This window comes from Piliocolobus tephrosceles, chromosome 3, assembly GCF_002776525.5.
Source record: "Piliocolobus tephrosceles isolate RC106 chromosome 3, ASM277652v3, whole genome shotgun sequence".
Taxonomy (NCBI): Eukaryota; Metazoa; Chordata; class Mammalia; order Primates; family Cercopithecidae; genus Piliocolobus; species Piliocolobus tephrosceles.
In genome coordinates, this window is record NC_045436.1 from 138580931 (window position 1) to 138593717 (window position 12787).

At 37.6% G+C, this 12787-nt stretch overlaps 1 protein-coding gene across 3 annotated transcripts in view; it reads right to left on the bottom strand.

Moving 5' to 3' along the window:
• Positions 1–11830: 11830 nt before the first annotated feature.
• Positions 11831–12787, bottom strand: part of GABRB1 (gamma-aminobutyric acid type A receptor subunit beta1) — a 390802-nt gene continuing 389845 nt past the window's right edge. Inside the window, exon 9 of one of the 3 annotated variants that reach the window (XM_026455819.2) lies at positions 11831–12595. In XM_026455819.2, coding sequence (XP_026311604.1) covers positions 12251–12595 — 345 coding nt within the window. In that variant the 3' untranslated portion in view covers positions 11831–12250. The remainder of the gene's footprint in view (positions 12596–12787) is intronic. The other 2 variants (XM_026455821.1, XM_026455820.1) reach the window with 2 other exon arrangements.

Here is a 12787-nt window from a genome sequence, read left to right on the forward strand (position 1 = left end):
TTTTGACACCAGCTTTCAAATTTGTTTTCATTCTTTCATTTGCTGCAACATGTAAACTCTTGTAGTACCAAAGCAAAGGAAACACCAACTTATTTTATAGCAAAGCCACATTATTAACAAAAATACTGAGTGAATGCCAGTCCTGTGACTGTTATGGTATCTGTGAGTCCTGAAATCGAGAGCACAAGCAATTCTTGTGTCCATACCTGATTGCATGTAAATTGATTTTACATTTACAAGAACACACAATTACTCAAGGAATGATTAAGAATAGAAAAAAGGCCATGAAGGGTAAAAGGGTCAGGAATCAGAGGCCACTGAACAGTTTCTTATTCACTGATTCACTGCTTAGGAGGAAATTGATTTTTTTTCTTTCACGTGTATAAATCACAGTCAGCAGGCTTCATGGATTTTGTCCACAGATAGCTTTTGAGATAACAAAGCCATAAATGTCACATACATTAAGCACATAAAAAGGAATTAATGAAACAGAGTATTTTAATCAAATCCCTAACAGAAAGGGTACGGTTAAGCACACACAGTATGAAAGTTTGCTTTCAAATGTAAAAAGCAACTACAGAAAATCACAAGTTTCATTGGACAGAACAGCAATTTCAATCAGAAAATGCAGCATATATTGATACAAAATAGAAAACTTGAAATATAAAAGTAAGGAGTCTACCTTTTCCTTTCTTGGCATTTTTTAAAACCTGTCCCATTTCATTACAATTTCTGCAAGTTTTACTGAAATACTCATTCTTGACATTTAGCTTCTTTAGTGGTCTGGTAGGTATACAAAAGTATTACCTGCTTAGGTAAGAAAGTGGATGCTTATGTCAAAGAGCCTTAAAATATTGTAATTTATGTTTATTTGCAATGAAAGAAGTCTACTTGGTAAAAAGAGGGAGAAAAGGATTCTTTTATTTACAAGAATTGTAATACCAATCAGGATAAGAATTGGTTAAATCATATTTGGTGGGAGGATAGACAGCAAATTGGTAACTGGAGATCTAAAAACACAAGGTATAAAACATTTACCATGTAACATATTTGGTGAGTTTAGCATAACGGATTTTGAGAGGCAACAGAAGGTATGTATTTCTGTATATACGTAGCACCTGCTTTTGACAGCCCCAGCTATTTAGTACAGGATGCTATGAATTAAAAAGTAGGAGACTGGTGTGGAAAGTTCAGCTAATTTTCTGATTCAATCAAGTTTTAGGTGAGGTGGTAGCCAAAGAGGTGTCCTATTGCTGGCAGGATAGTAATTTCCCAAGTTTTAGTCTCATGAGTCCTGCTTTCTCAAACCTCTTGAATCACTGTAGGATTAGGCCCCTTGAGTAAAGTCAAGAGGAGCAAAATAATGATTCAGAGATGATAGACAGGTTTTCAAGCAACCCACCCTCAACCCAGATGCCTTTCTTTCAAAAGCAATTTTATTTGTATTAAACGATATTAACATTCCCAATTTTCATGTCTGTTAACCTTTTAAATGACATGCCAACTTTATTTCACATTAGCCATCAGGCTCCCATCATGATGACACAGCATGCTGCATGGTGGTTAAACAAGAAAAAGCTTATTTTAAAATGTCAAAAAGTTTTTGGTCCTTGTAAACATTTAAGTCATTTGGAATTTTCAAAACTGTTGTGAAATCTTGGCTTTGCATAATGCCACATGGTAGTTTTTTTTGTTTGTTTGTTCTGTTTTTTGTTTTTTCCTTTATTTAGGCAGGGTCTCACTCTGTCACCCAGGCTGGAGTGCAGTGGTACGATCTCAGCTCACTGCAGCCTCAACCCCCCCGGGCTCAAGTGATCCACCCACCCCACCCACCTCAGCCTTCCGAGTAGCTGGGACAACAGACACGCGCCACCATGCCTGGCTAATTTTTGTATTTTAAGTAGAGATGGGTTTTCACCATGTTGTCCTGGCTGGTCTTGAGCAATCAGCCCACCTCAGACTCCCAAAATGCTGGGATTACAGGTGTGAACCACTGTGCTTGGCTCACGTGGTAGTTTTTATCAAGAAAGAGAGTTATTGACTTTCCTTAAGATAAGGAGTTGAGCAACACAAGTCAATAAATATTTGTGTATATAATGAACATTCCCTTCTTGGAAGAGTACTGGATGTTCTGAATATGAAAGAACACTTGGATATATAATTCTGTTTTCCATGACACTAAAGTTAGAATAATCAAAGGACTTCCCTAAAATTGTCTCAGGGGCATTGTTGTAAAATTTCAAGCTTTATCCAGTGAGTATTTTAAAAAGATATAAGAAACAGATCAATAATGAGTTAATTAGCTTAAAAAAAGAAAAAGCAGATACACTGCAATTCAGTTTATTTGGGGAGTATCAGGTAGAAAAATATGTTATCTAGTAAACTGGGATGGTTGATTGCCACTCTGAGGTAAGGCTTGCAAATTATGTATTTCTTGTATGCAAATTAGTAAATTATTTAACAGGACAATTGGAAAGTTAATTTAAAAAGGGGGCAGAGGCAGAAAATGTATTTCCTTGTACATCTATTATATTTTATGCATTCTTGAGAAGCAGTGGTGAATGTCAAGAACTGTCCATTCCTCTTATATAGTTCTAAATCTTCTATTTATATCTTGGCAGAAATAGGATTTGTTGTGCAATACCTTCTGGGAGTATTAGGATTCACATGGGAATGTTCCATCAATAATACAGTGTTGCTCCAGCTTCAAGAATAAATACCCTGTAGAACCTAGATTTAAAAGGCCATTATTAAGGCAAACAATGATAAACAGTGGGGGAAAAACCATAAAAGAAAACTTTCCTTTTTCCATAAAGGAAAAGCAGCAGTGATTAGGAGGGAATATTCAATTCTTCTGGAACTGGTAGAATCTATATTGGTGGTATTATCAGGATTTAGTCTGTTTAGAAAATCCCAGTAGAAAAAAATCTTAATGACTATTTTGCAAGACACAAACTTGGGTTCAACTGTACCTTCGACTGCATTTTTTATTCTTTGAGAGGTTGTAGATATAGACTCTATGGGACTAAAATAACTTAAGAGAGGATGTCATCTGTCTCACAAGGTATTATCTATAATCCTGAAATATTGCCTGTTATGAAAAAGTGTTTCTCTTTTGCTGCATTTCTCATTGTAAATAGACCTTGCCATGGACAGAACAATAGATGCTTTCGACAATACAAAATAATTAGAAAATGTGGTGTTTGCTCTTAAGGACCTCACAAAGGGAGGCAAAATATCTCTTTGCAAAACTAGAAACGTGCAAATAAACTGTCTATTATTGTTGAATAAAGTGACCACAAGAATTGAGGGAGTGTTAACAGGAGAGTGAAGAGAATGAGTCAGGGTGCTCATGGACAACATTTTGGATGATGTTGTCCTGATTCATAAACCACGACTGATATGGGGCTAGGAAGAAGAATATCTAATCAGCGGAAATAAAATGTAAAACTTCAAGCACAGCAGTGAGAACATTTTGGGATGATATGTGGCTGGATGTTGGAGTGGAAGGATAAGGAAGACCTGAGGATTAGGTTGCTTGCAGCTAATTAAGGAACTCATGGAGAAATAAGGTGAGTATGAGTAGTGGAGAAGACTGGGCCAGACTTAAATGCTTTATAGGGAGCCAAGACATGTTTTCTGTAGTGTCTTAATGTTAAATGTATTAACAATTTCCACAACCTTCAGGTTGCTGAGACCCCATAATTGTGGTGGCCATATAATTTATTATTCACATGGACAATTTTGAGAGTGAAAGGGAGTTTTATTAATAATTACACACTGAGACTGAGGCAAATTGGGTCATATGATCTAACAATAATGTTAAGCAAAAAGGACTGGAGCACATTTCAGGCTATTTCATTGCTGTGCAAACTTTCCTTCTATACGTTTTCTCAAGAGAATAAGGAAAGGCTTTTATGTATGGAGAAGCAGGTGGGTGGAACAGATGGAAAAAACTGAAAACAAAACTGGACGCAGAGTGTCTACTGAGCTTGATATTTATCTGTTGGGAGTAGGAATAGTTCTCTTGCCCCCTACCTCCACTTATTTTTGAACTGCCCAAAATCTGGATCATCAAGGTAAAATGGATAAAATCTAGACAGCTTAGTAGAGTGCAAAAAGCTTGAATGGTCAGGAAATACTCAGGAAAATCATGACAGTTTAGAATTGGAAGGTATCTTTCAACAAAGAAAAACAAGAACATCTGTTTGCAGAAATTGTATTGAGGACCATGTTCAGAGACTGGAATTCTTCATGCATGCTTGAAGAACATGAATAACTAGAGTGCTAAGCACAAATTAATAAACTTTCAGTTTCGTCATGGCTGTGCCTAACACCAGTGGATTTAACTAGGTAACCAGTTAACTAGGTGAACCGGGGTGGAAGGAGTTAAATAACAGAAGTTTTAAAGACCTTGAATCTTTCCAACTATTATAGATGGAAAGCTGCTTCTTGCCTGAGAGCTCAAAAATACCTGCTACTCTACTTTCAGGAAACAAGACAGTGTGGGGTCCAAGACTGAGGAGGGCACTGCAACAACATTTGGGCTTAGATGCTGCCTAGAGATTGGCTTTTCCACCCATGATGGGGTGTTTCATGGCTGTTCCTTGATTGAATTACAGAGAATGGTTTAAGGACATCTTTATCTTCCAGGGATCTAAAAATAAAGGATTTGTATTATCTGAGACTTTTAAAGGGAAATATTGTAGTTATAGAAAATTACAAAAATAGTAACATATTTCCACTTGGCTTGCAAATGTAACTGTATGTGCTATATATTTTTAAAGGAGTATGAATAGGTATTGAATTCAATTCACTTGATATCAGATGGCTTACTCTCAAAGACGTGCTATCAAGAATTATTACTACATTAGTTGGGTTATGTTAGCAGAGGCCATGGTGCTCCTGTATCTTTCTGCTAACCTCCCATACAAATGAACTTCTCTAAAATTACCTTTGAAATTTGGTTTTGGAAGAGAACTTGGAGGTCATCTGGTGGCAGGTTCAAAGTCATGCACCTGGGCAGTGGCAGAGACAGCACAAAGGCCGGGTCCCCAATCGTATTAATAATTCCAAGGTGTCTTCCATCCACTGTGAATTCCCTCTCTCCATCATGATGCTCATTTATTGTTAACTTTTCAAGGTTAGGCTGCATATTGTTTGGTATATGTTTAGATCTCTCTTCCAAATCTATATAAATGCTGTGTAGAGGAAACAGGTGTTCTACATATTTTTATGGGAGAAATTTAGACAGTTTACAGGTTGTCTGCAAGGCTGAGGGGAAGTGGGTAGGGTGTTATATACAAGTAGAAATTTGTAATGGGAGTCATATACAAAAAAGATGAAATGGATCAAGTTCCTAGAGGATAGTCTGTAACTAGTGGTGTGCTATTTGAATGATAAGCCCTTCTAGGAGGAATAATAATAAATTGTAAAATGGGCCTAATTAAGACTGAAAAAGCGAATGAATAAACAAGTTTGATAAAGGATTGATACACTTTAAGTTCACTATATTGCAATTATAATGTAAGGAGATGGCCTTATCTTCAAACTCTGATAGATAATGTAAATTTCTGTAAGATTGAGCTAAAGATTTTTATTTCCAATTTATTTTGAAATAGGCTGGGAGAGAGAAGGTTTATGTAAACACATGTACTCTTTACATAAGTGACAGAAAAGCAGAAAAGAAAAATAACTCAAGGCAGTTCAGAGGAGGCTATTATGATTACACAACCTGCCTCCAAAGGACTTTTAAAAGCAATAGGAATAAGAATTTGGAAAAAATTATTAAAATTCATTGTTTTAGTGAATTCAATTGAGTCCAAAGAAGTCAAAACTTTCAGCTCTTCATGGGTAAGATAGCTTATGAGATTTGGAAGTAAGAAAGAGGAAAAATAATGGAATCAATTTCATTGGGTTGACATGAGGCAGGATGGTATACAGTATGGGAAGGGAAGAAGAAAGGAGAGGTAATCTATTTCACACAAGTGAAACTTGCAAAATGTACACATATCATATTTTAATAATTTGTCCCTATAAACAATTATATTAGAAAATATCCTCCCTTCCCTGTTTCTCTGAGAAACAAACCTAGGAAGAAGAAGCAAGAGCCACTTAGCAATACTGATTGCCCTTGCTCATCCTTTGGCATCCAAATGAGGTTGTATTAAGCTAATGAATCTATGACCCTGTAAACCTAAGGCAAATGAATAATGCTATTTGGCCTTTCTTTCACTTTTTTATTTTTATTGGTTTGTTTTTCGATTGTCTGCAGAAACAGAAATGCAGGTAGTGTTGTTCAGAAGAATGATTTTCCTTCTCAAATGGTTCAGAAATACACCTACTTTTCCCACTTGAATTCTGACTGGACTGAATGCTTTCTGATGAGTGCTGGTTGTTTCAAGATATCCAAAGTATCCAGGGGCCAATAGGGAATGATTATGAGTCCCTTGATGTAACAAGGACTTTTTAATTAGGAAAAAAAAAAAAAAAAAAACCAACCAACCAAACAAAATACCCAAATAACTGTTCGACCCTTTCAATTTGAATAAGAAATTCTTGCTATAGGAGAAGTAATAACAAGCACAAAACTCTTTACCCTTATCCTTCCAGGAGCTTATTATTCTCTGGTTTGCAATTCCTTTATTAAAAAGGATTTCATTTCAAATGCTTTTAGTGAAATTGCAGTCTCCAACAGTTATGTTTCTGTCTATTTAGTTGATTTCAGTTATCTTAAAAAAAGAAAGCATGGTTACAGCAAAAGCACAGTGTGTTCTGGAACTAGTAATTGACTGACCTGATCAGTTCAAACAAAGCATTTTTCTTTCTCAATTGATGGTGGACCCTAGGTGGCAAATTTTAGAACCAATATATCTCAGTGGTGGTTTACTGAACTCTCCTGGCACTTAGAATGTTGGCACAAAAAGTCCTACCTTGCAAACTTCTTACCTCCAAGAAAGATGATGTCCATTCTAAAACATGACTCAGAAACAAGCTGGTTTAGATATTCTAAATTTCTATATACACCATTGCTGTCCCTGGGACTGCCAGTTTGCATGGAAACACATCTTGTGGCATAATATCCCACCATTCTGAAGACTTTTTCAGGAATACCAATACTTGGGAGAAATGTATTTGAGAACATTTAATTACCAGAGTCTTTTAAGCTTAATTAGCACATATCACACATATCCCAAATACATATATATATATATATATATATATATATATATATATATATATAGTTTTTTCTTTATCTCTCTCTCTCTTTTTTTTTAAAGAGACGTCTCATTCTGTTGCCCAGGCTAGAGTGCAGTGGCATGATCATAGCTCACTTGAACTCCTGGGCTTAAACAATCCTCCCACCTCAGCCTCCCAAGTAGCTAGGATTACAGGTGCATGCCAACACGCCCAGCTAATTTTTTTTTTTTTTTTTTTTAAATAGAGACAGGCCTTGATATGTTGTCCAGGCTGGTCTCAAACTCCTGGCCTCAAATGATTCTCCCACCTTGGCCTTCCAAAGTGCTGGAATTACAGGCATGAATCACCATGTCTATTCAAAAAGACTAGTTTCAAATCCCAGTGTATAACAATATTTCTCTTTGCCTTTAAAAAAAAATGACATGGTTACCTCTGGATCTTTCAGGAATGAGTCAGTCTGTTGGTGTTATCAATCATTTACTGTCTCTTCCTTTGTACTTTCCCATCATTTGGACATTTGACTGTTTACCCTGATCAAACCCATCCATTCACTTCTATTCTTAATAGAAGTTCTGGGAAACTGGAAGGGAACAAGTTAGAAGCTAAAGCTATTGGTACAAATAAAGCTTTGGATTACCTGTGGATTTTGAGTATCTCTTCCATTCCTGACCCCCTCAACGGCATGAATAATTCAGTATCTGAACATATGAATAGCCACGAATGACTGATAAAGACAAATCTCTTTATGATGCAGTTCAAGGAGCAGCTTGCTACAGTTCCCGTTTCTGCTGGTGCGCTGTTCCCAAGCCCCACAGGCTTGCAGCCTTCTCATCAACTGCTGTCCCTTTCAGTGGGGTAGGGGAATGAGGCAGTGATCACAGACACCTGGCTATGGCTTGCAGCAGAGTTACACAACTGCACACACAAAATGGCAGAGAAAGAGCAAGAGCTAAAAAGATTCTGGTTTGGGCCCAAATCACTACTCATTTCACTTCATGAAGAAAAGCAAATACCTTATAAGCTTACATTATTTACAATGCTCAGATTTTTTTAACATTCACCCAAAGCTGAGGACCACCACGCAACAGGGAACAGTTCAATGAACTATGTACAGAATTTACAAGGAAGTTTACATAATAGTCTACATTCCATTAGCAAATTTACCTTTATGTTGACTGCTTGCTTTCAGGGAACAGATTTATTTGTTTGTTTTTCTGTCCCCCTCATCCCAATAATGCTGATTGAACCACCATGAACAAATGCTTGTACATTCCTTTTTCCTCCCTCCCTCGGATATATGATTTACTTTGTTAGGAAAGACAATGGTGACACATCACCCTTTGGTAAGATACTATTCAAAATTGTCCACATAAGAAATCTTGGAGATTATTTCCTTCTAGAAGTATTATAAATATATCTTTTTTTGTTTAACTTGGCAAATTGTAATTGAATTCTTTCTTAATATTTATAAAATAGTCATTGATTTTAGAAAGATGGAATTTAGTCAACATTTCTATGTATTGTACATAATGCTTTTTAAGGAACGCCTATCCTTGGACCCTTAAACCAAAGTTTATTCTCTGCACCACATTTTTTTCTCTTTGCATTTTCAAGACCCTTTGTTGATTGTAATGCACAATAAAGATGGCGTGTATGAAAACACATATCATTCAGTTGGCAGAATTACCAAACAATCTGCTGTTTCTGTTTGGCAATGTACAAAACAGAGGCAATAATCCTGGATAATTCAAGCCAAAAATATGTCTTGACCTGGATCTTTGCTTCACAAAGCTGGTAAGTGGAATGCACATGTCACCCCTAATACTTTAAGCCAAGGAACATGATTGGGAGGAATGAGTATGCAGTCATCACTGTCCAGTGAAAGATGGAATTTCCACGGGGCTTTCACAAGTGAAGTTTATGACACAGTTTATGTCACAGTTTCTAAACTATAAACGTGGGGTTACTTGGACATGACTTGGACATCAGAGAGTGGGACTGTGTAACTTTCAGCCTCTTCCTCAGCTTAAGTAATGCAGGGGATTATGGCTATTTTCATGGCAAAAAGAGAACAACCCCAATAATGATTGAATAATCATCCCTCTATCATGTAATAATCTGAATCTTTCAAGAATGGGGCCAGTTTTGAGGGCACTTAGGAATGTCCAACAACATTTATGTTTTATGTACATGATTTTGGGCAAGACAAGAGAGACAGCCAGAGAAGGAAGTTTTTTTTTTTTTTTCTATTCACTGTTCAGCCTGAAAGGGGAGGATTTGGCTAGGAGTGGAGCCAAGGAGGGAAGAATTTGGTCTAGAGGTGTCCAGAAAAAAGTGGGGACAGAGGTCTTCAACCGTAAATATTAGCAACTTCTCCATTCTTCTGGCTGCCATTGCGTCTAAAATCAGCTATTTAACAGGATTTGCATAATGCTGACTGTGGCCCCTCTACTGACCAGGAGGGCATATGCTGACGCCATTTTGTGCCTGATGGGTAGATTCAGGCTTAATAAGTTTACATTTTACAAAGGTTAAGATATGAATTCAAAATGTTCTCTTTTTTTCTCGAAGATGCTTTACATCTAAAACTACAGCATCAAAATCGTTAGATTTTTAAAGGCAAGATAAAAATATAATAATAAAAATACAAATATTCTCAATCTTTCCCAAGAAGAATAATCTAAATAGATAAATAAAAATAAATTGTTTGTTAAGGAACATAGATTACAGATACTTCCTTTCTTGTTTAGCATTTCATTCTTAAATGCTTTTAAAAGAGCTTTGACACTCAGAATGATTCATTTTTATTAGGCATCAGCTAACAATTTTCCTTCCTGTGTTTAAAATAAATGGCTGCACAGTGGTTCCTTTGTCGTCATTATGGAATATTAAGCTTACAATCACTGACATGGCCACATGCCACTCTATTTGGCCATTTTATGATGGCAAAGCATCTCACCCTGCCAAGGGACTGAAGAGTTTCAAAATGGATGACTTCATGCCCTAAGGCTGGGGATTTCCTTGACCAGGAAAGCGTGATAATACAACTAAAAATCTAAATAAAAATATGGTCCCTATAACCCCACTATTTTCTCATGAAACCATTGAGATCATTTTTTCTAGTTAAAGCAGAGTTTTTGTACATATATTATCTTCAGCCTTAACTATCATTTATTTTGAAGTTCCCTTTTCCTCTTGCTTTCTAAAAGAATATCTTGTAACTTTCTCCCCTTCAGCTCATCAGTAAAAATTCAGCATCCTCTGTCCAGTGAAGTCTGTAACTTCCAGAAGCTGATGCTATTGTAAACATGGACCCTCATCACAGTCTTAGGGGAAAAGTTAGATCATTAAGCCAGGCCATTGTCCCTATTGCTGCCTCAACCCTTATTTCACATTCATGGGTCAGGTCCCAAACCTCCTGCATCACCGTTTGGTTAGCTTACAGTTTCATTCAGTCTTGCAAATGAACATACATAATTCTTAGATATTAAGGTTGAAAAAATAAAATGACAAGGTTTCAATGACATAACATGGGAAGAATCTCAACTGTAGCTGGTTGGACATGTTTAGAATTATGTTGGGCTACTGAAGGATCCCCTTTCTATGAGAACCATGACCAAGAGTAATCCACAAGCAGAGATAAGGCAGAGGAGCAATGACAGTGATTAATGAGTGTAGACAGGGTCTATTCTTTAGGGACTCATGCACATGTTGGAAGCTCCACTGCTTTTGTCGTTGCTCTTGTTTTTATCTGTAGTTCTGCTATTTTCAAGATTTTCTTTAAAATGGAAATCTGTTCCTGAAGGGGAATGACACCAACATGGGTGTTTGTGTATTTTCCAAAGCATTCATTCCAGTCTGGAATGCAGAGCTCAGAGAGCAGAGCCATAAAGTGGCAGCTGAGGCCTGTGTGAATAGCCTGTCACCATTAGATACTGCTCTCTAGAAGGCAAAGAAATATATACTATTTGATTTAAGATTTGGCAGTTCAGATAACTGCCCAGGCACCCTTTTCACAGCACATAAATCTTGCCTTCCTAATGGCAGGGGCAATATTTTTCTCAAGCAAAAATTGCTCACCATCCCCTTCCTCCCACACTCTCTGGAGCAGGAACTATGGAAGTGGGGTGGCATGGCTTCCTGGCACAGCATCAGGGGGTTCCAGGCTGATGAGATGAATTCAGGGTTGCATGTTTGAAATGGCCAGTTAGAAAAATGGTCATTGCCTCCCATTGCCTCCTTATTCTTAAGAAAAAAAGAAAAATGTTCTCAATGGCTACCAGGTCGTCCAGGTTGGATTCTAATGTTAATTTAAAATTTGCCGGAAAGTCTGAGAAAGAAGCATGTTTCAGAATATTCAGCTTAATGGGGTGGTGAAGATGGCAGGTTGGGATTGCATAACCTTGACCAGCGCTTGCCCTTCCTTTCCTCTTCTTCTATGGAGCTGTGGAGCCCTTTTACAACGGACATAGGAGAACTTAAGGATAGAGGGGACTCTTCTTTCCCTTTCTAAGCTCCTTTGTCTTTTGCCTTCTTCCTGGAAATCTGTAACTTGTCAATGGCTTTGTTTTTTTCTTCTGAGATCCTGGAAATTGTATTTTGTTGTTGTTGTTGTTGTTGTTGTTTTTTGTTTTTGGCAGCATAAGATTGTTACAGTTTACCAGGAAGTAGTGCAGGCGGACAGCAAGGTCCTCTTTTCATTTTCCCTAAAAAATAAATAAGTAAAATTCAGGGCAAATAGAAAAGACTGCTAAAGATCTACCTATTTAACTTCTCTCTTTGTGTTTGTTTGTTTGTAAACATGGCAATTAATAGAGCTCTTTCAGAGCTGATAACCTGGACCAAGGTAGACTGGAAAAAAATATATATTTTTTGTTTTGTCTTTTTGAAGTAAACATGGTGCAGTAATAAAACTGATATGCAAGACCTAAAACCAATTGGATGGCTGAATCTCTTACCTCAAGAAACAGCAGTATCGCTGTTGGGGACCTGTAAGGTTAAAAAACAATAGAAGAGGAAAGTAGTCTAAATGGAACCATTAGAACAGACCTCAGTGTACATAGTAAAGCCAATAAACGACATTAAAAAGAGAAAAGGTGATGGGGAAAAACATTCGGGACCACTTGTCTATGGAATTCACGTCAGTCAAGTCGGGGATCTTGACTTTGAGCTGGGAGGCGCGCCTGCGGATGCGCCCCTTGCTGGGCACCCCGTGCCGGTCCAGGGTGCGCCCGTAGGCCTCACGGCTGCTCAGAGGCTTGCGGTACTGGATGCTGGCGCTGTCATAGGAGTACATGGTGGCCTTGGGGTCACTCACGCTCGTGAGCACTTCCGAGCCACTCGTCTCATTCCGGATTTCCAGGGTGCTGAGGAGAATGTTACCGTGGGCGTCGACCTGATGGCAAAAAGAACAGGCTCGGACACAAGTTGCAGGACCTTTGCCTGTTTTCATTAACCTGTTACTAATGATACCCCATAAGGCTTGTTAAACATTGTCTACCTAAACATCTGGCTTGATGTGCCTCCATGTGGAGATCATCTATCTATCTATCTATCTATCTATCTATCTATCTATCTATCTATCTAT